The sequence below is a fragment of the Sander vitreus genome, chromosome 12 (genome assembly GCF_031162955.1).
Source record: "Sander vitreus isolate 19-12246 chromosome 12, sanVit1, whole genome shotgun sequence".
NCBI classification, from domain to species: domain Eukaryota; kingdom Metazoa; phylum Chordata; class Actinopteri; order Perciformes; family Percidae; genus Sander; species Sander vitreus.
Window position 1 is genome coordinate 3,703,761 of NC_135866.1, and position 22,087 is coordinate 3,725,847.

The 22,087-nt window shown below is 41.3% G+C and overlaps 1 protein-coding gene across 1 annotated transcript in view; it reads left to right on the plus strand.

Annotated features, from left to right (window-relative positions):
* The window catches only part of LOC144526635 (phospholipid phosphatase-related protein type 4-like), a 95,876-nt gene extending 92,020 nt beyond the window's left edge, over positions 1 to 3,856 (plus strand). Inside the window, 2 exon segments of the mRNA XM_078264236.1 lie at positions 2,808 to 3,241; positions 3,365 to 3,856. Of these exon segments, the coding sequence (XP_078120362.1) occupies positions 2,808 to 3,241; positions 3,365 to 3,856 (926 nt within the window).
* Positions 3,857 to 22,087: the final 18,231 nt, after the last annotated feature.

The following is a 22,087-nucleotide window of genomic DNA, read 5'->3' on the forward strand; positions in this document are numbered from 1 at the left end:
TTTATGGTTTTGCCCTGACATTAGAGTAGACTGCTTGTTAACTTCCTGCTGGACCAACTGTTCTTGAACATTATCTGCCTGCCTCCTTATCTGTTCTTTTTGCATTTTGGGTCCAAACCTGCACAAACTTGAAACTCTGACAGTACAAACTGACCAAAATATGGACCCAGCAGAGCAACACCTTTTATTACAAAAGGTTTTTGAGTTTGATCGGACTGTAGCAAAACTGCCTCCCAACCACGCTGGCAAACTCTGCAAAAGCTTTTGCAATAAAGCTTTTGAAATATGCACAGCAGCAGTGGTTTAAGTAGAGGCCTTGGATGAGTCTCTTTGTTCCTCAACTTGCTGTCGTCCATTTGACTGTCCACCAGCCTCCAGGCCTGCACCCTGGCATACTCTTAGCCTCTCAGCCTACCTCCACTATCTTTAAAGCTTGGCTATGTGAGTCTGCAGCCAGCCTGTCCCGAGCCTGCTCCAGCCCCTAAATCATTCCTGGGAACCCAACTGTCTCTGGGAGGTCATCGAAACATCCCCAAGACTTCCAGGCTTTGTGGAAGAAACCCAGTGTTTCTTTGGGCCATGTTGCCACCCTGGCAAGCCGTTCCAGAACCCGTCCGGTCAGCCTCTGGCCTGCTAACCACCAGCCTGCTTCCCAGGTAGCTAGCCCCATGCCAGCTAACCTCCAGCCTGCTTCCCAGTCTGCTTTCCAGTGTCCTGTGCACATGCAGCAGTCCTGGCCTCCTGTGTTGCGACAACCTCAGCTCCCCCACAGCTGAACGTCCCAAGAGCTAGGGTTATTCCCCCCAAGGACTCAGAGGGTGAGCATATTCCTAAGCTTTTTTTGCTCACTAAATGAAGAGGATCCAGCCCTACCTTAACAACTGGTGCTAGCTGGGAGGCTACAGAGCATGAGATTTCCAGTCCTGTCTGCAAGTCTGTCAGCAGCCAATCAGCCTTTGTGCCTCCAGCTGGTGAATTCTCAGCTTTCCAAGCCTCAGCTGGCTAGCAAACCAGAGTTTCCTCAGCCCAGATGTCTGATTGACATCCAACCAGACCCAGCCAGAATCTGTGATTAAACAGATACCTGCTACTGGTTCCCAGTCGCCGGTCCATCCGACACCTATTCCTGTTGAGCGGTAACTCTCCCAAGTTCCTATCAAGCTGCAACACTTCCAAGTTCCTCCTGAGCAGCTGCTGCAAAGTTCTTCCTGAGAAGCTGCTGCCGCAAGTTCCTGAGCCGCGGCAATTACCAGTTCCTGAGCGGCAGCCGTTATCAGTTTCTTTCTCCTGTTGCCCTGGTTCCACAGGCTACAGTTCCTGATCATGGGTCCCCAGGCTGACCTTGAAAGGGGTTCCGTCTTTGTGGTCGTCTTCTAGTGGGGTCCCACCTCTGTGGCCATGTTCCAGTGTTAATACGTGTTCCAGTGGGGTCCCGTCTTCATGATCGCCTTCCAGTAAGGTTCTGTCTTTGGGGCAGCATCCCAGTGGGTCTCGTCACTTCCTCCAGAGGGGTCTTGTCGCCGTCTTTGTCCTCCAGAGGGATCCAATTTCCGTCACTGACCTCCAGTAGTTGACTCCTTGATCAGCCTCCAGAGGTGCTCAGCCTATCTGCCCTGCCCTCTGGTTATCCGCTTGAAGCCATCAGCTTTGCCCTGCCCCCAGACCATCTGCCTGGGGTTTCCTGCTCCGCCGCTGTTATCCCTCATTTGTAAGGTCTGCCCAACCCTGATTTGTTTCACCTGTGTCTAATCACACTGGTCTCCCTGTGTATTTAGTCTTTGCGCTACCTTTTTCTGGTAGTTCGTCATCTCTCCCAGTGAGTACTGTCCCAGACATTTTCTTCCTAGTGGTTTTATTTTTTTAAAGTGTTTAATTTTCCCGGTTTTGATTTTTTATATTTTACTGCTATGTGTTGCCTTACTGCCTTTCTGTTGTAAGCTGTTTTATTATTAGATCACCAACATGATTGGCTGCTTCCACATCATTCATTCTGTGTCTGGGTCCAAAAGTGTCTGCAGTTTTTCTGCAATGCAGACACTTAAGAAGTATTTTGTGTGTATCAAAGCCTGGTATATTTTCTTCCTCTGTGCCATAGAGCTTCATTGTTGTCCAAACTACTAAAACACATCAATGAGACACACTGTTGCACTGAGTGACATTTTCTTTCATTAAGGACAGGAAATCAAAAAGTATTTGAGAGACACACTGACCATAGTATATTTTTGTGTTTTCATGGGATTTCTTGCCAGTAACAAAAATATAGAATGTTGCCACTCCTAAACTTGGAGGGAACAGTTAAGCATTCAGGGAAACACATTTGTTACTTTCCCAGAATCATCTTTTGCAAAACCTCATCTCAGTGTGTCCGGGACGTGCCGCAAGGTGGTGTATATGGACATTAGTTACAGTTCTTTGCAATGGCAACATTACAAATGAAAATGGCAGCCACTCTGACCATCCTGCTATGTTGATTTGAATGGTAATGTCTGTTACTCTGTCATTCTATTCCTATGATTTCACCTCTGTGCCTTCACACATACAGTTAGGAGTATTTACTTAGGCTTGTTGGGAAAAGAAGCTAGCTTAGTTCTATACTTTTTTCCCAGCAATAGACTAAATACGGTCTGGAAAGTAATTGGCAAGGAGTAATGTATCAGATTCTGGACTCTGCTTAGTGGCAATCACAGCACTATGAGTGCTGTGCCTTTTAGATGTACTGTATTGATATAAACCTTCAAGATGGTTATTATTTTTAGTAGCAGAAGATATTTTTTGAGTTATTGATCATTTGTCTTGTTCTGTAGGAGGAGGTTTGGAAAGAAGTGGCAGCATAGTCCGTGTTGAAGCCCACCCAGAGTCCAGATCAAACAAACCTGTGGTGAAACCTCCAAGCACCGACGGAAGTGGCTCCTGGCGATGGAAACCACCAGAACAACGAGCCTCGCTCCGGCAGTCAGCTTTCACCCTCAACGACCTGAACACACACACTGACAGCTGTGATTCGCTGAGGGATGGAGGGTCAGTGGATGGGCGGAGGAGCGTTGCAGGAACTGAATTTGAGAGTGAAGCGGGAGGAGATGGAGGGGGAGGAGGAGACGGAGGAGGAGACGGAGGGGGCGTGGTAGGAGGTGTATACACAAACCATCCACATGTTGTACACCCTTTACATCCTTTACATCCCAATAACCCCAACAACTTCCAGCACCACAATTTTAACCCCAACAATCCCAACTATAATAACATTCACTTCAACTTCAACCCCAACTCTGCCAATTTCAACCCCAACTCTGCCAATTTCAACCCCAACTCTGCCAACTTCAACCCCAACTCTGCCAACTTCAACCCCAACTCTGCCAACTTCAACCCCAACTCTGCCAACTTCAACCCCAACTCTACCAACCCCAACATGCCATTCACCCCCACTGTCACCTTTGCTCCTCCCTTCCACCCCCACCCGCAAGCAATCACCACCATCAGGGTCACCCCGGTGGAGGGGACGGCTGCCAGCAGCGACGGTGGCTCAGACTGCCAGTCGGTTACCTCGTCCAGCCGTGAGTCCACCCTGAGGAGGAAGAGTGGCTCCCACATCGTCCATGTCCCAGATCGAGGGCCCACCCCCGATCTCCACAACAACCACCGCCTCTGTGATGACAGTAACCGCCTCGACAACGAAAGCAGCAACCGTTTCCACGAAAACCTTCGAAGTTTTCAAGAAAACCCCATCCACCCTAACCATCCAAGCAGGCAGATGCAGGGGATGTTTGTTCGTCCTAGCCCAACGCCTCCCCCTACCTTGCCCCGCCCCATCCTGACTCACACTCCGCCTCCTACTCTGGGGTTGGCCTATAAAGAATGACATGCTCAGTGTTAAATAAATCCATCTATACCTGTGATTACATGTCCTACTTGACCAGGACAAAATGTCAATGGAGATGCTACATGGGCCATTCCGAACTTCAGTTCGGAACAAATATTAAAGGAAATTTGGTTAAATCTGTCCACAAAAAAGTGCTAGTCCCACCCACAACCTTTTACCTGGCCAATCTTTTACCTGGCCAATTAGGACACAATATATAGCCAATTATGTCTCCCCCAGCACCGCAGCTGGTTTAGTACCCAACTAAATAAATGTTATGTCTTACTAGGAGACATACTGTAAGCTTTTTAAAAACAATTAGCAAGAGGTTCACAATCCTCTTTCGGTCAAAAGCTATAGAGAGTATCAACACAATTAGCCATGCCTACAAGCTCCAACTGGCCAATAAGAAATTACTATAGTGAGGGCCCATGTTTAGAGTAGTGAGTTTGATTCAACATTTTTCCTTGTGTTTTTTTCTTGATACACTGTTCAGTTTTTTGTAAATGTAATGCATTGAGTGAATTTGCTTCATAGGCACAAGGATAATGAGCTTAATAAACTGCTGACCATTTGACTCACTCAGAAGGAGAGACTCCATCCTCCTTGCTTTGTCCCATACCTCCCTGCCAGCAAGGTTGGATTCAGCCTAATGACTCTGCCCCCCTAACCTCTGACTGCTAGATCAGCTGTCCATGGGATAACATTCTTTCCACAACATGTATACATACAGTATATTGTCAGCTCTCATGCTTCTGTCAAACACAGGAAACAATATATATATATATATATATATATATATATATATATATATATATATATATATATATATATATATAAAACTTTCTATGTAACCACATGCCATTAGATGGACGCTTGCATTCAAAGTCCATAACTGTGCTGTGTTTGTATATACGAATGTGAGTGGCCACAGTGGAAATTAAACCCACAGTCTTTATTGTGTCTGGGCTACACACTGGGCAATAACAGTATCTCTTAGGTCATGGTGGTATTGTGTTTGTGTTGGATAAGAACAATATCATGGGACTTTGTGTTTAAATATAGTGCTCTATTTTTTACCTGCTGTGTTTTAATTATGTGCAGTATATGAATATGATTCTGACTGTGTAGTTGCTGTACTGTACACTGGCACATACAGCATTTGAGCCATCTGAACAAACTTACATACACAAGTCCAAAGACTGAAGGAAGTCAAGTTTTTTCTTTTTTGTTTGGTTCATTTTATCAGTGCATCATGTCTCCCAGTATTAAAGAATGGGTGTAATTACTATTGCGTTTTAGGGCAACTGTTGGGGAAAAAATAAGTTATTTATTAAATAAATTATATAAATTATTAAAAGAAATAATTCTAGCATATTTTGAGAAAAAGGTTGCAAGTTTATGAGAAAAAAAGTTTGGTTACACTTTACTTGATGGTATCTAGATGAGAGTGACATGACACTGTCATGAACGTGTCATAAACATTATAAACAAGTCATAAACGTTTGACACTTTTAGTAAGTGTCATTCGGTTTTTGTCATGACAAGTTATGGTTAGGGTTAGAGTTAGGGTTCATGTGTCATGACTTTGTCATGACAGTGTCATGTGTTCATGACAGTGTCATGTCACTCTTATGTAGATACCTTCAAGTAAAGTGTTACCAAAAGTTAATATTCTCTTATGTAAATAGATGTGATTTTACAAAAAACTATATAAAAAAAAAAAAAATGTAATTTAACAAGAAATTACAATAAATGAATACGGTAATTTTAGAACAAAGGTATAAAATACACGAATGTTTGTCATTTTGAGAAAACAAAAGGCATAATATTAAAATAAAATAAAGTGTAATTTTACTAGAAAGTGCAATATTACAAGAATTGCTTAAAGCTGGTTGAAGACGTTTTGTCTCTCATTCGAGAGACTGCTTCGGTTCTGAATCTTCGAGCAGCTTTACCCAAGTCCAGTTCCCCCTGATTTTGAACCTTGAAACTCCTTAATAAAAAAGGCTTTACAATACAACACAATCTGTAATTTTGAGGAAAAAGTTGTAATGTTGCATGAAAAACTTTCATTTAACAAGAATTACCAATGCAATATTATAAAATATTGTAAGTTGAGGAAAAAAAATCAAATTTAATAAAATAAATTGAAATTTTACAATAAAGATATAATACTACAAGTATACTATATAATGTCTTAATTGTATGGTAAAATGTCATACCATAATAACACAAGAGACTATCCTCCCTCAAAAAAGACTTCACAAGTCATTTGTACAGTTTTATTACAGTATGCTTATGTTTTATTTTTAGGTGCCGCCGCTGTTCTCTAGTGGCCGTAGTCATTAAAAACGCGTAAGGAGGCAAGTAGGGGCATGGATGGGTCAAACAACACAGGACTCGTGTCCCGTTTGAAAATAAAAGTAAGCGGCGAGTTTGTATAAGTTCACAGACAAAGTCACTTTCTGCATCACGTGCGTATCCGGAAGTGAAGTAACGTCTGATTTTAACCCAACCGCCATCTTTTTCTAAACTTAACTGAGATGTTTTTGTGTCTAAACCTAACCAAACTGCAACAGTTTCACAACATTAACAACTTGTTTGAACCCGCAACTGTTGCATTTAGATTGAGAGTAAACGGAAAACGCTCCTGTAGGTCGTATTAGAGGGTAGGATTGAAACGACCAATATCGTCGTACTATACCGTCGTACTATACATTTTGTAACATTTCCAGAGCAACAAAATGTCTATGTCTGCTTGTTTTAGCCTTGCTCTAACATCTGTGATTAAACAGTGCAGATTTCTGAAAGCTACAACTTTAGATCCTCAACAACCATCAGTTTGGCTGAGTTTCTCTAAACTTTTTCTCTAAACTTTTTCAAAATATTGTGACTTTTCTAGTAAAACCACAACTTACTTCAAATGTTAACACTTTGTGAAATAACTAAATTCTTATACTATTTGGCCCTATTTCCCAGTTATGATGTAATATTCCTCACTTACCTCCTTTGCTTTGGTATTTGCATGCGTTGTTGAATTCATGATGTGATTGATTTTTTTTTTTTTTTGTGTCAATATTCATTTTTTATTAGCACCTTCAGACATACAAAACAATTGATGTAGATTGCTGATTACCAGAAACAACACACAGCGTTTGGACATTACTCATCATTTACATTCTTTGTTTAACTTAACTTAAGTGCCATCAAAAGATTACTGTGGCTGTGGGCTAGTCGCATAGAGATTCAGTCAGTGTTTTGATGCTAATCTGCCTGGGAACATAAAGATCCTCAAGTTTGGATCCTGTCGAGTTTAAGAAAGCACAATTACTGCAGCGTGATGACAGTGTCAACAGATGGATATTTATAGCTATGTACATATTTTTATATCTCTGTAAACTCCCACTTGTGGTCAAATGTCCCTTTTGATTATTGTATAGGTGCAAGGCCATGGTGAAGATTTTGGTGATGATGTTGCTGCTGATGGCGTTGTGAAGAGACTATTCATATGTTTTTAATGGAATACGCAATAGCTGAGTGGAGAGGACTTATATTCTAATATTTCAAAAAAAAATTATTATAGCGAGTATTCTAGTTAAACCAGCCGGTATGTCAAGTTTATATGGTTGAATGTGACAGTTGCTACTCAACTCCTTTACATGTGTGCGTGTCCTCATTTCTTTTCTACCTAACAATAAAGAATGGACACAGTTAAATCAGATATAGAGTCAGCAAGAAACACTGACCATGTTTGATGAAAAGAATTCAAAAAGGTTTTTGTGCCTCTCGTGGTCATCAGTGATCTAGTTTTATGTTTTTGGGTTTTAATAATATTGTTCATTTTAGCTGGAGGTTTGGAGAGAACAGGCAGTAGCTGGTGTCAGCTTTATTTGTATAGTACATTTCAGCAACAAGGCAATTCAAAGTGCTTTACATAAAATATTGAAGAGCAGTTAAAAGAAATTAAAAATATAAAAGCAGATAAAATACGAGATTTTAGGCTACTAGTATGGGACAATGTATAAGCCGTTGCTCTATACACGTAATCCACCCGCAATCCTTGCCGTTCCCGTTCCCGTTTTTTAATTCTCTTTATATGCTTATATAGATTGCCATACAGTTTCAACAATGCAACTTCAGTATAAGAAATGAACAATTGTTTAAAGAAAGGCAGCATCAAAAAGAAAGCCTTGATTTAAAAGAACTGAGAGTTGCAGCTGACCTGCAGTTTTCTGGGAGTTTGTTCCAGATATGTGATGCATAAAAACTGAACTCGGATTCTCCCTGTTTCGTTCTGACTCTGGGGACAGAAAGCAGACGTGTCCCAGATGACCTGAGAGGTCTGGGGGGGTCATAGTGTAGCAGCAGATCAGAAATGTATTTTGGCCCCAAATCGCAATGTGTGACCCTGCAAGATCCCCAGTCTTTACATATTATGACGGCCTTTAACATTGATTAGACAATCATCTCACATCTAACCTTAAATGCTGTGAGATGGTGCCAGACTGTGAGATGATGTCAGACTGTAATATGGAAGCACAGCAATACTGAGGTAACCAGTTGAAGTGCCATGGACACTTAACATGAACTGCCTGGATTCACAAGAATTTTGAGTCAAGTTTGTATATACAGAAAGACTTTAACATTTTTTAATTGTCTACACATAACCCACCCCCTAACAAAAGCTGCTTTACCTGCCTGAACCTTTAGCCAATATTTTCTTATAACAACCATGGCAGGATACAGGTGTGCTATTAATGTAACACCATCCAGAGGAATGTAATGAAAACTCTCATTTAATGTGTGAATCCATACATTTTGTGAATGAGGCCTTTTGGTTTTCAGCATATCATATGAGGATGTTCAGTGAGACAGGGTGTGTAACATGAATACTGTGATACAGTCAGACAGTCCCTGTAAAAACAAATGGCGTACATGAATGTGTTATTCCTTTGTATAGTGTTGGAGACAGAGAAGTATATTTTGATATGATCAATGTTGTGGAATGTGTTATAAAATGTTATCCAATATTTCATGTAAGGCATGTCAGTGGATTTTAATTTCAGTTACATACGCTACTCAGTACAAATATTTGAAAGTGAATATCTTCGTTTCAAAATTGTACATTTGAGTATAGTTGTATGTGCTTTTAGCAAGAGCAACTAAGAACTATGTTTTGATTGAAATGTTATTTGCTGAGCCTTGTTAGATATGGTGTGGTGGAAAAGAGAAGATGATTTTGGATACTGATGTGTGTTTGCAAGGGAAACCTTTGGATTGGTAAGGCGTACAATCAATAGTCAAAGTATTGGCAGAATAACCTTAAAAAATGTTTATGGGCATAACTAATTCAGATTTTTAGTATTCTGATTTAGTATTTTTCCAATTAAGAAGTGACATTGTTACTTCACTGAAGTTTTTGCATTGGTAAATTGAGAACCATGCTCCCTGGCGGCCTGCATCTGTGCTTAAATATGGTTAGAGTAGGAGGAGGTAGCTCAGTGTCCAAGCAATCTGTGTGCCAAGTGAAGTACAGTGATTACAATGTCATGGTGATCTCAAGAATGAGCATTTTACTGGAAGAATGTCCCTGCGCCTGATCATCTGTGAAGCCTTCGCACAGTGTGTTAGCTAGCTGCATGATTCCTTCAGCTGGTAAACCCTGGAACACTCCAGCCAAACTGGAGCCTTAACTATCATATTTATATTTATCCCTCATACTATTATATGAAATCATCATATAATATGTATATAAAATTGGGTTGAACTAGCTGATGTTGAAGTGAGTCTTAAGTTGGGAATACACTAGTTGTGCGTCAGTGTGTATTAGCTCGCTTGCATACAAAGAGTCCCTGTTGTTTGTTATGCTAGCATACATAGCTAGCCTTCACATACTACCTATTGTTACACAATGAATGGCTTCCTGGTTACACCACATATATACCCGTTTGTTATGAAAATCAGAATCAGATGAATGTGATAACAGATAACTACTTAATAATTATGTCATATTTATAATAATCAGTTATTTTGTCTTTTACTTTATTTAATCTCTATTGATATGATATACAGATATTTTTGATTAGGGTATGTGAAAAAGATTTGTTTTATATCTGCTTGTCAAATGCTATTGCCATGGCAACCATCTGCACTCCCATGTGTATGGTTGCATGGTTGGAATACTTACAGTTAGTGAAGAAGGAAGTGTTGGTTAGCCTAGCTTAGCATAAAGACTGGCAGCAGAGGTAACTTGCTAGCCTGGCTCTGTTTGGAGTTCAACCTCTGAGACTGACTACAAACCGCTGGACACCAGAAGAGCAATGAAAACATGAGCATTTGTAGTTACGCTCTTGTTCAACAGTTCTCTTGGAAAGAATTTCCCAAAATGTTGCACTATTTCTTCATGTGATCAAGACAGTGGACTGTCGTAGAAAACTGTCCAGCAGTACTGTTACCATGTTACTGCAATGCTATTATATATTATGTCATGTAGATCTAATAGGATCCACAATGAGTGGTTACAGAATATGATACAAAACTGATTCTTATTGAATTCTTGGTGTGGGTCTTGGTGTTTTTTTCTATCCGATTTATAATCAGTCGACATGATCTACTAGCTGTTTATAACGATCAACAGTAAGGTTTGCTGTTTCTATCGCTGTACATAGACATTTGTATCTTTATACTCATCAGTATATATCCAGTTTGGGTTGTAAGCTTGATGGAAAATGCTAATGTTTAGCATAGACTTGCTAGAAAGTCTGTAATTACATTTTTATCTCCATTTCTAGGTTTCAATGGACTGAACCCAGGCCTCACATCTGTTGGCACACTACAACGCTTCTAACATGTTAATAGAAAGTGGTTGTAAAACAGCTGCCGTCATGTTAATTATGTCTCACACACACACACTATACATGTCCTTGTTGCATTCATTAAGATCTCATCTGAAGATTTCTGTCATTCAAACAACTCTGAGTTGTAGTTTAAAACTTTTACAGCCAATTTAATAAAATCTCGGCTTTTATTACGGCTTGAGTCCATAAATACAGTTAATGGATTCAGGCACAGAGAACGGGAACTGAAGGCTTAGTTAGCAACGATTAGCTCTGTTAGCGGTTAGCTCCGGTTAGCTCCATTATAAAGATATGGAGTGGAGGAGACTGCCGCAGAGAGAGGTAACAACCGAACTCTGATAAATGACGTTCAGGGAGCTTTTACAGCAGCGTGGCCACAGCATTTCTTTGGTTTGTTAATACAGTTAATCCCACGGCAAGACCACCAGCAGCAAGTTACTACTAACTATAGCCTCTGAGCCTGAAGTGAAGCGAGAGTGACTTCACAAGGGGGGAGGGGCTGGAGGCCGCTGGTCTGTGTACGCTGTAAAAAAAACAAAAAAACATCGTTGATTTGGAAAACGATGGAATTCGGATATTATCAACCTGGGTGGGTCTTAATCTACCTGGGCGGTGTGCCCAAGTAAAACCTATGTATGGGACACACATACACACACACACACACACACCAAACATTCTGCTGATAGCTGTAGGAAACACTGACTGCAGTTATAGCTTAGATCTGCTTTGCTTGCTGCAGGACCCAGACATGTATCCATGGTTACCACCATTTGTGTGAATGTTAGTGTTCTCTGCAGCTGTCAGTGGACTGTGCAGCCTGACAGAACACACTCTGTGGAGTATACATGAGTGGTAAATGAGAGATAAATAAAAAGCTTTAGGGCAAAAAGCAGAGAGGAATAGTCATTCGATTGAGACAGCTATGATGTCACACCTTATATCCAGTGAGTATTAATGGTATTCAATCTGTGTGTGGTGACTCTCAGTGGCTATGTTTTGGTGTACGCTGATGACACACCTGTATATTTGATTCTGCTGTACAGTACATGTGTTGCATTGTTGGCTGGCTTACATACACACACTGAGTCACTCTGAGAAGCTTTCAGGGTGCCACCATGCCCCCCAAATATTCTAATTTTGGGTGTTTTTACAGGCACAATTGCCAACCAAAACCAGTGATTTGTCTTCACAGTGTGCATTAGCTAGCTAGCACTCAAAAAACCCATTGTTTTTCTTAATTTTAGTGTTATTTCTACATGTTATCTCCTTTGTTAATTCATATTAGCACTCTGTGCTTTAACAAGACACTAAGTCCAGACCTAAACTGGGATGCAAGTCTGTATTCAAAGTGTGTACATGTAAAGATAGATACTGAACAGCATTCTGGGACTGGAACACATACGCTTCACATAAAGCCACAATCCACTTTTTTTTTCATTTTCCTCCTCCGCACACTGTTGGATGGAGCATTGGGACTAGGATTATTTGACTGTGCCGTCAAATTTGGGCTAGCAGGACTATGTTGAGTGCTACCTGCAGTGTCGATGGCTGAACTGTTACATTTGAAATGACTCTGTGAACGTGTACAACAGTGACAGTGTACTGATGATGACAGACATCCTTACGTTTCTGTTTTCCAGTGGTGTCTCTGTAACAAAATAAAAGTTTGATATCAAATCTTTCTGTCTCAGTTTGTAAATATTTCATTTCAGGTTGTTCTCATGAACCATTCGTACATATCGCTACAAAAAGCAAGGCACTGTAATTCGTATGTATGCCACATATTTATTACTGTCAGCACCACATTAAGGTGCTGCTGTATAAGAGAGGTCATAAAACAAGCAGAGTTTGTGTCCTGTTGAGAACATAAGACCCAGGAGTACTGCAAATCACCATTTTTTTTGTCGTTTTGGTGCCTAAATTTTGTATGCATGATGCTCACTTACCCTGGCCGGTCTCCTCTCCAAACTCTGGGCTCAGGTAAACCTCTGGGAATGGGTCTGTGGGGTCTGGCCTAGCCTCCCCCCCGCTATACTCCATGAGGAGTCTCCTCTCTCTCCCACTCAGCTTTTGTGTCCATACTGTAGGTTCAGGAGTCTTTGTGCGACCCGGATGGATGTCATGCCCAGGAGAGAGCCCAGAGCCCCGGCCACCAATAGTCCAGGCCCTGCTGCCTGCTGCAGCTCCTTAAACAACCAGTGCAGAGAGTTAGACCTACCACACAATTTACAGTTAAAAAGACTTAAAAATGCCCTGATAAAAAGGAGGAAACCCACTTAACTTTAAAAATTTAGGATCAGTTAAAAACAGAGCAGCATCCAGCCCCAGTTTACTCACATGTCTAAGGATACAGCTGGTCACATTCCTCCACACCAAGTCAGGCGGCCCCGTCAGAAACTTTTGTATAAACTGAAGTCTGAAGGTGGCCGTTCTGCTGGCCAGGTGGACAAGGCCCTGTCCCCCCTCCTCTCTTGATAAAAACAGCACCCCCTGTGGCACCCACTGCAGACCCCCCCAAAAGAAATCTACCATTTTTCTCTGGATCTGAGCCAGTAGGCCTGACGGGGGGTCCACACAAGATAACCGGTGACACAAAAGGGATGCAACAAGATTGTTTAAAACTAAAACTCTACCTCTATAAGACATTTGAAGGAGCAGCCACTTCCATTTATTCATTTTATTTTCAATTTTTTTCCATGACGGTCTCCCAGTTTCTCCATACCATGACCTCATTACCGAGGAATAGACCAAGGTACTTTAGGCCATCTTTTTTCTAGGCCAGGTTTTGGGGGAGAACTGGGAGAATGTCATGCCATTCACCAACAGCGAGGGCTCCACTTTTTTAGAAACAATGTTTTCTAAAATGTCTGACTCACGCTGGCTCTTAATAAAAACAATAAGATCATGTTCTCACTAAAACCAGGTAAAATCAGACCTTCAATGTTGGTACGTAGTTTGTTGAGGAGGGGTTCCAGGGAGAGTGCGTAGAGCATCCCGGACAGAGCACAGCCCTGCCAGACGCCTCTACACACTCTAAAAGGAGCACACAGACCGGCGTTAAACTTCAGCACAGTCTCAACCATCACCAATCACTGTACAACACCTTGATCTTGGCTATGAAACAAGCGCTGAAACTTCCCCATTACCTTCCAGAGGAAGCTGTGTTCAACGCGGTCAAAAGCCTTTTCCTGGTCTAGAGAAATCAGACCAGTGGTAAAACCCAACGAGCTGGAGACCTCCAAAACATCACGAATGAGGTGGACATTGTCCACCATGGACCTGCCGTCACACAGTAGGTCTGGTCCCGATTGATGACCTGCTCCATAGCCTTCCCCAGCCTAGAGGCCAAGACATTGGACAGAAGCTTGTAATCCACACACAGCAAAGACACAGGGTGCCAGTTTTTATATCCTGCAGGTTGCCTTTTTTTGGTAGCAGCGTAACAACCGCCCTGCGACATTACATGGGCATGGAGCCAGAGGCCAGACTTTCATTAAAAACATCTAAAACATCGTGCAAATATGTCCCAGAAGGCTTTAAAAAACTCAACTGTGAGGCCATCAATGCCTGGGGCACGTCTCCCCTGCATACTCGGCAGGGCAGCGTGGACCTCCTGCAATTGTATGGGTGCCTCAAGACAGGAGTTGGTCTCCGCAGAGACCTGAGGTAGCCCGCTCGTGAACTCCTCTTGTAGAGCCTCCTGCTCCTCGTACTCGCTTGAGTAGAGGGAGGAGTAAAAACTCTACGGCTTGCCTTCAGATCTGCCTCGGCTCCATGATCTCCTGCCCTGTGTCTGAAAGCAGTGCGTGGATAAATAAATAAATTGAATTACCCGCCTCTGTCCATTCTTTTTCTCCAGGGCGAAGAAGAAACAAGAGGGAGCATCCATTTCCGAAATGGTCTGAAATCGGGACCGGACCAGTGCACCCTGTACTTTAACGTACAGCAGGTCGGCTAAAACTAGCTATTTGATGTTGAGGGCTTCAATATGTCCTTGATCTCCTGTTGACTCACGTAATCTCTCTAGTTCCACTATATCAGTCTCCTGGTGATGTCTGCTAAAATATCCCTTCCACTTTTAGGCTTCATGTTTCTAATAAAAACATGACATAAAACCAAAGAGTGATTAGTGAAAACAACAGGAACAATATTACACACTTTACAAATATTAAAATCTCTTGTGTGCTCCAAGACTCCAATTTTGGACGGAGAATTAATGAATCATACAAGAAATCACTTAAAGCAACACTAGAGAACTTTTCCCGCTTCGGTCCCCCTACAGGTTGGAAGCGGAATTGCCCCATTATGTCTCATTCAAACTACAGATCCGCTACCCGATCTGGCAAACTTGCATAGTGCGGTTATAGCCGGTAGAGAGTGCCGTTCACCCTGTTACGAGTTGATGAACCACTGAAACAATTTTAGAAACATTATTTTAAGTTACAAAAAGTTCTCTAGTGTTGCTTTAAGCAAAAATGTTTAATTGCTTTATTACTGTTGTTGTCAGGGAATGTGCAGCCCAACCCAGGCTCAGACACCCCTACAAGCTTTAACACCCTGTCAGATTTTAATGAAAGGTCTGGTCTTGTTTTCTTTCATTTGAATGTACGCAGTCTTGTTCCTAAAATGGACATGTTGCGTATCTGGGCTCACTCTACAGATGCTGATGTATTTGTCTTGTCTGAAACCCGGTTAAGTAAATCAGTTTCAGATAAAGAAAGTAATAATAGTGGTTATAATGTTTTTAGGACTGACCGCCATAATAGAGGTGGGGGTGTAGCAATCTACATCAAAAAACAGTATCAAGTTAATGTACTGCTGTCAATATCGTTAGTTAAACAGTTAGAATTTTTAGCCTTGGAGCTCGAAGTCTCTAAATCACTTTGAATAACGGTCGTTGGTTGTTATAGGACACCTTCAGCTGTTAGCAGTGCTCTGTCCTCCTTAATGCAACTCCTTTCTGATTTTAACTCTAAGGAATTAGTAGCCTTCAGAGACCTTAATTGGAACTGGTTACAACCAGTATCTGATGATTTCAGAGCTTACTGTGATTCATTAAATCTCTTTCAGATTGTTGACAGTCCCACATGGCCAAACTTTAAAAACACGGAAAAATCATTGCTATGTGATTCTAACTAACGTTCCTCATAAGTACTCAACTGCTTCCATATTTGCAAACGACATCAGTGACCACTGTGTCGTAGCAACAGTTAGAAATACTAAAATACCTAAAACAAAACCACGCATTATAGTCAAGCGTAATATGAAGCACTTCTCAGAACAAGGCTTCCTTCATGATTTATCTATGACTATGACTGGGAAAAAATTTATATCAGTGCAGTTGTTGAAAGTGCCTGGAACCTCTTTCATGAGGGGTTTACCAATATAATTAATAAGTATGCTCCACTAAAGAAGTACAGAGTCAAAGGCTGAAACAATGCTTGGTTTTCTCCTGATTTAACAAATATCCTCCATGAGTGCAACGTGGCATGGGCAAAAGCCAGAAAATCTATTCAGAACTCTGACTGGCTGGTCTTCAGGCAACTGCGCAATACATGTACTCTCAAAATTAGAAAAGCCAAAGCTGATCATTTTCTTTCTCAAACCACTCATAACCTGAATAATCCATCAAAACTTTGGAAAACTATCAAATTCAGAAAACAGTAAAGGCCAGGAGCTTCCTTCAAGCATTGTGATAGACTCTCAAAAAGTTACTGACAAGGCCAAAATGCTTGATTGTTTCAATGAACATTTCATAGCCTCAGGGTTTTTATTTGAGTCATTCAATCCTCAACATGAGTGTTCCTCTACAGTTGAGACTGTTGGTCTGGATCCTTCTAGTCAGTCTTTTAGTTTCAGTCCTATTACAGTTTCAGACGTAAATAAAGCCCTCAAGCATTTGGACACAACAAAATCTACAGGCCCTGATAAACTGGATCCCTACTTTTTAAAGCTAGCAGCAAATTCTATTGCCGTGCCCCTAATATTTTTAATCTGTGCTTGAACACAAATGTTATTCCTCCAATCTGGAAATCAGCCTTTGTGGTTCCTCTGTTAAAAGGTGGTGACCCTTCTATCTTAAATTACTACAGACCGATCTCTAAACTGTCTATCCTGGTCAAGGTTCTAGAATCCCTTATCAGTGATCAATTAAATGATTTTTTTAACAGTAATAATGTTTTATCTGACTTCCAATCTGGTTTTAGAAAAAGGCATAGTACAACATCGGCAGCTCTTAAGGTTTTAAATGACTTTATTGAATCCATGGACAACAAGCAGCACTGTGCAGCCCTTTTTATTGACCTTTCTAATGCATTTGATACAGTGGACCACATAGTGCTTAAGCAGAGACTGTGTAGGGCTGGACTTTCTGAACAAACTGTCAGCTGGTTTGTTAATTACTTCAGCACTTCTCAGAATAACAAAAGGCGTGCCTCAGGGGTCAGTCTCGGGGCCACTGCTATTCATCCTCTATATACGTGTCTAAAGTAAAATTTCATTTTTATGCTGATGACACTGTACTGTATTGCTCAGCACCCACCGCAGACCAGGCCCTCTCCCAGTTACAACTTGCTTTTAACACGCTTCAACAGAATCTTTATGATTTAAAGGAACTTCTCAGGCTCCAACTAGCCTACTGCTCCCAATAAGTGACAAAATAGCGCCAACATGTTCCTATTTACATGTTGTGACTTGTATAGTCACAGCGTGTACAAATAACAAGGACACATGAGACACAGCCATCTTCTAACCGCATAAATACTGGGAACTATATTCTCAGAAAGGCGAAGCACTGCTGCTTGGGCGGAGTGCAACACCTGAAAAGCGCAGTTGTTATTTCCGTCAACAAAACCAATGTGAATAGCTAGCTAGTAGCGAACGTGACTGGTGATCATGGCTGACTTTGAGGAATTGTCTGAGGATTTTTACTTGGTATCAAACCAAGATCCAGAACCATATCTTTTTGAGCCAGAATGCACAGACGAGGAGTTACAAATTTTGGAAGCTGATAAACAAAATGCCGAACAGACTGAGGTCGAGGGGAGAATCAGAACGAACATGGACTGGTGGTGTAAATGCAGAACCTGCCAACCTATGCCGACAGAAACCGAGTGCCTTTGTTGAGTCAGCAATTACTAGATAGTAAAAGCATAGTTTACAATCATGGGTGTTCGCTGTATTGTAAACAGGGGAGACCAGGTAATACCATGATGTTTCATAGAATTCCAACCAAAAACGCTGACCGGATCAATCTATGGCTACTGGCTCTGGATATAGATCCAAACACACCTGTAGCCATCATCAAGTACCATCGTGTTTGCTCAGAAAATTTCACTGAGGATGACTATTTTTTAAAAAATGGAATTAGCCACACGTGTCCTGAAGGATCTGGCCATCCCATCGATAGTACAGACAGGACAAAGTGGATCCCCTGCGGCTGCGGTAAGTGTTACGTTATGTTTTTAGATGACTATTGTAACAGTGTTAACGTTAGTAACACTATAACATGAATAGGGTGGTCACTACCATTGCAGTTGTTCTCGGGCTCCATGTATCCCCTGTAATGTTATTGTGTTGTCACAAATGCACTTTTTCACCCCAGTATCAAATGAGTGGTGCTATGGCTAACTCTCAGGACTATAGCGCTAATGAATTGGAGGGGGGAGGTTTTCATTTTTGAGAAACAGTGACCTTGTTTGTGAAATAGTAGGCTACTGTCTGTGGGTTCATTGTGCAAAAACAATTTGCCTTGTGCTATTACTTTCCCCTTATTCTAATGTAGACTATTGTAATGCAATTATCCAGTGGTGTAGTCTAATATATTGTAGTGGCTATACTGTCCTGTATATATATATATATATATATATTGGCCAGAATCTGCCTTTGGGGGAGGGGGGCCATATCATAGTGGGGGGGGTCTGTGCGTCCTCCCCCAGGAGGATTCTTAGTGGGTATACCAGCGTATCATGACTACACCACTGCATTTATCTAACATTACTGTATTATATGCTGTTGTATACATTTGGTTCAGCTGTAATAAATTGCATTTCAAATATATCGATTCCTGTAATAATAATCCTTTATTCATGTTCTGTAATATGTATTAATCAGGATGAGCTGAGTGACCTGCAGCAGGATCTGCTGGAAGTTGAGGATGCTTCCAGCCTGTTTGCCGGTGTACCACACTCAACCCCCCAAAAAACCTTTGCTGCACCTACTGCAGAGTTCAAAGCCCCACTACCTTTGCAGCTCACAAGTACTGCTCTGACAGCTAATGGGACAAAGCCATTGATTTTTTTTGGCACCCAGCTGGACATGTCAATTAGTAGGATAATTCATATTCTATCATTCAATTGTTTTATGCGTTCTGTGTGATAAATGCAACAAATCTTACAACTAAATACAATCTATATTTCCTTTGCAGGACACTGCGTCATCGTTCATGATAATGGCTACCTGCAGGCCAAAAAAAGACTAATCTTTGATGTAAGTAGCAAGCCAGGTTATCTATCCATGATAGGTAACAAACGTTATCAAAACATTTACATACATGTTGATCATTCAGCTGACACTTATCTTGATCATCATGAAATGCAAAATAGATAGTCAGATAACTGAATATTGAAAATCAATTTTTAACTGATGACAAACATGTATGCATGTAAAGGTGAGTAGAGAAACTAAACTTTTCCATGTTGGTTTATCATAAACAGGAAACACACCAAATTGATTATTCTGAAATGGATATCAGTTCAGCAACATCTGCCTTGGACATCAGCATGGCCTCAGAACCTGCCTCAGAACCTGCCGCTGATCCTGCTGACTCCAGTTTTGTCCCTGACAAACCCCTCCACCTCTACCACAGGAAGCACAGCAAGCATTCCTGGACAATATAGAGGATGGAAAGAGAGGAAGTGGCTGGTTAATGAGTCCAAACTCATGGAACTCTTCCAAAAATGCTTTTTGTGGAGCTGCAATGTGTGATGTGAACCAAACTGTGAAAACATCTGGCAGCAGGATCAGAGTCACATGGCAATGTAACAGTGGACACACTGGAGATTGGGAATCATGCCCAACCTTCCGTGGAATGGTGGAGAGCAACCTGCTAGCAGCAGCAGCAGCAGCAACACTCTTCACTGGTGCTACTTACACAGACATTGCTGACTGGGCAGGGCTTTTGAACCTTCAGCTGCCCCAGAAAACCACCTACTATAGCATACAGTCCAGCTACCTGATTCCAGTTATCGCAGAAGATTACAAGAAGCAGGAGGACACTATAAGAGCAAGACTCATCTGCCAGACTCTGGATGGTGAGGAAGTGCAGATCTGTGGAGATGGGAGAAGTGACAGCCCAGGCCACTCCTGAAAAACACTACATATTCCTTCATGGATGACTCCACCAATCAGATTGTAACATTTGAGTTGATTCAGGTAAAAGTGATCAATAATAAATATAATAATAGATACAAAACTTCAGTCATTGTTCTAAAAAGTCTTATCAGAAATGTAATCAACAGTAGGCAGTAACCCTTACTTATTCCCTCTAGGTGACCCAGGCCAAAAGTTCTGTTGCGATGGAGCCAATGGGTTTCCAGAAAGGACTGGAAAAGCTCCTTGACGAAGGGATCGATGTAAAGGTTGTCACAACTGACAGACATCCCTCTATCAGGAAAATAATGAGGGAGGATTTTCCAAATATAGAACACCAGTTTGATCCATGGCATACCGCAAAATATTAGTCTGTTGTTGTTAGTGTGCGCTATTGTGCACAACTGATACTTCTGCTGTGCTGTCTGGGGTTTCTCTGTGTATCACAATTACCATATATAATAAGCATTTTCTGAAGTGCACTGTTGTTATAATGCTTTTCCTTATTTTAATTTAGGAATAAAAAAAAAAATTGGTTTTGGCATTCTTTTGACAAGAACGGCACCTGGCACCTTGGATAAAGAGTGTGAGCAATCACATGTGGTGGAGCTGTAGCTCATCAAAAGGAGATCCAAAGGTACACAATCATACATTATATACACACACACATATTGCAAAGGCAAAGTCTAATTTATTTCTCATGTGCATATTGTAAGCAGGTATAATGCAAAGTGGAATGTCAATGCTGGCTCGCACACATCACCTATCTATTTTATTTTTTAGGGTCTATTTTTGTTCAAATTAGTTTTTCGTCCTGTATGTTATGACAATCCTGAAAAGATTTCTGCTTGTGCTCTAATGTTACTGTCAGGAATTGCTGAGACGATGGAAGTCAATTCTCCATCATACCTGTGGGGTCCATCGCTGGGAAGAACATGACATGGAACACAAATGCTACCACACTGAGTGGTTGGCCGAAGACTCCCCTGCCTTCAAGGTCCTATATGAAATGGTTATGAATGCACGCCTACTGAAAGACCTGGAACAAATGGCACTGTTCAAATACTTCACAGCTATTGAATTGGCTTCATACATTTTAGTTTGTGTGGGAACTATTTCTGTGAAACTATTTCAATCAGGAGAGACTTCGTTGCAGATATGCAAGATTTATTTGTAAGTTACATATGCAAAATATGAATTGTACATAGTCTTTGGAGATTAGACTCCACCGTATAAAATGTAGATATATTTTAAAGGGTTTAGGAAAACCCGAACATACCCCTGATGGAGTCTAGACACTGGTGATGGTGGTGAAGGGGGCACAAAGACCAGAACTAAGGAGTCGAAGGGAGCGGTCAGCCGGAAGAAAACGCCGTGGTTGCCACTGCTGGAGGTGAAAGGGGAGGAGGAGGGTCGCACTCTTCCTGAAATGACAACTGACAGTCGCAGAGGAGAGAACAGATTTAAAACATGGATGTCATGCTGTGATTGGCTTGTGAAATACGAGGCCGAATCTGATTGATTTAACTGAAAATCCATTCACTCGAAAACAGCTGATCCGTTTAGGAGAAAAGTGGTAATGTTATTGAAGTCTCCCTGAAAGAATTTACGCTGAGCTACATTAGGTGGTAATATTGCACCACAGACAATGATGAACATTACATAAAGTCAATCTTCCACAGATCATGCACACAACTTGTAATATGTGTTCCATGTATTGTTTATACAGTATTTTCTCATTTGTACTGTCTTTATTTCTGTTTTACCAGGACAACTTGAGGTCTTCCATAATGCCCTTCTCAAATACTGTCCCAAAAGATTGCACTTTGAATATGCATCAATGCAAGCGCGAACAATGTTGGCAGTCATGGACCATAACGAGAACCACAACACACAACGACAAGGCACAAACAGAGCAACAGGCAAACAACAGGCAAAAACAGCGTCTGGTAAGTACTAAAAATATATTATATTGATACTATAACCTCCTGATACTTCAGAG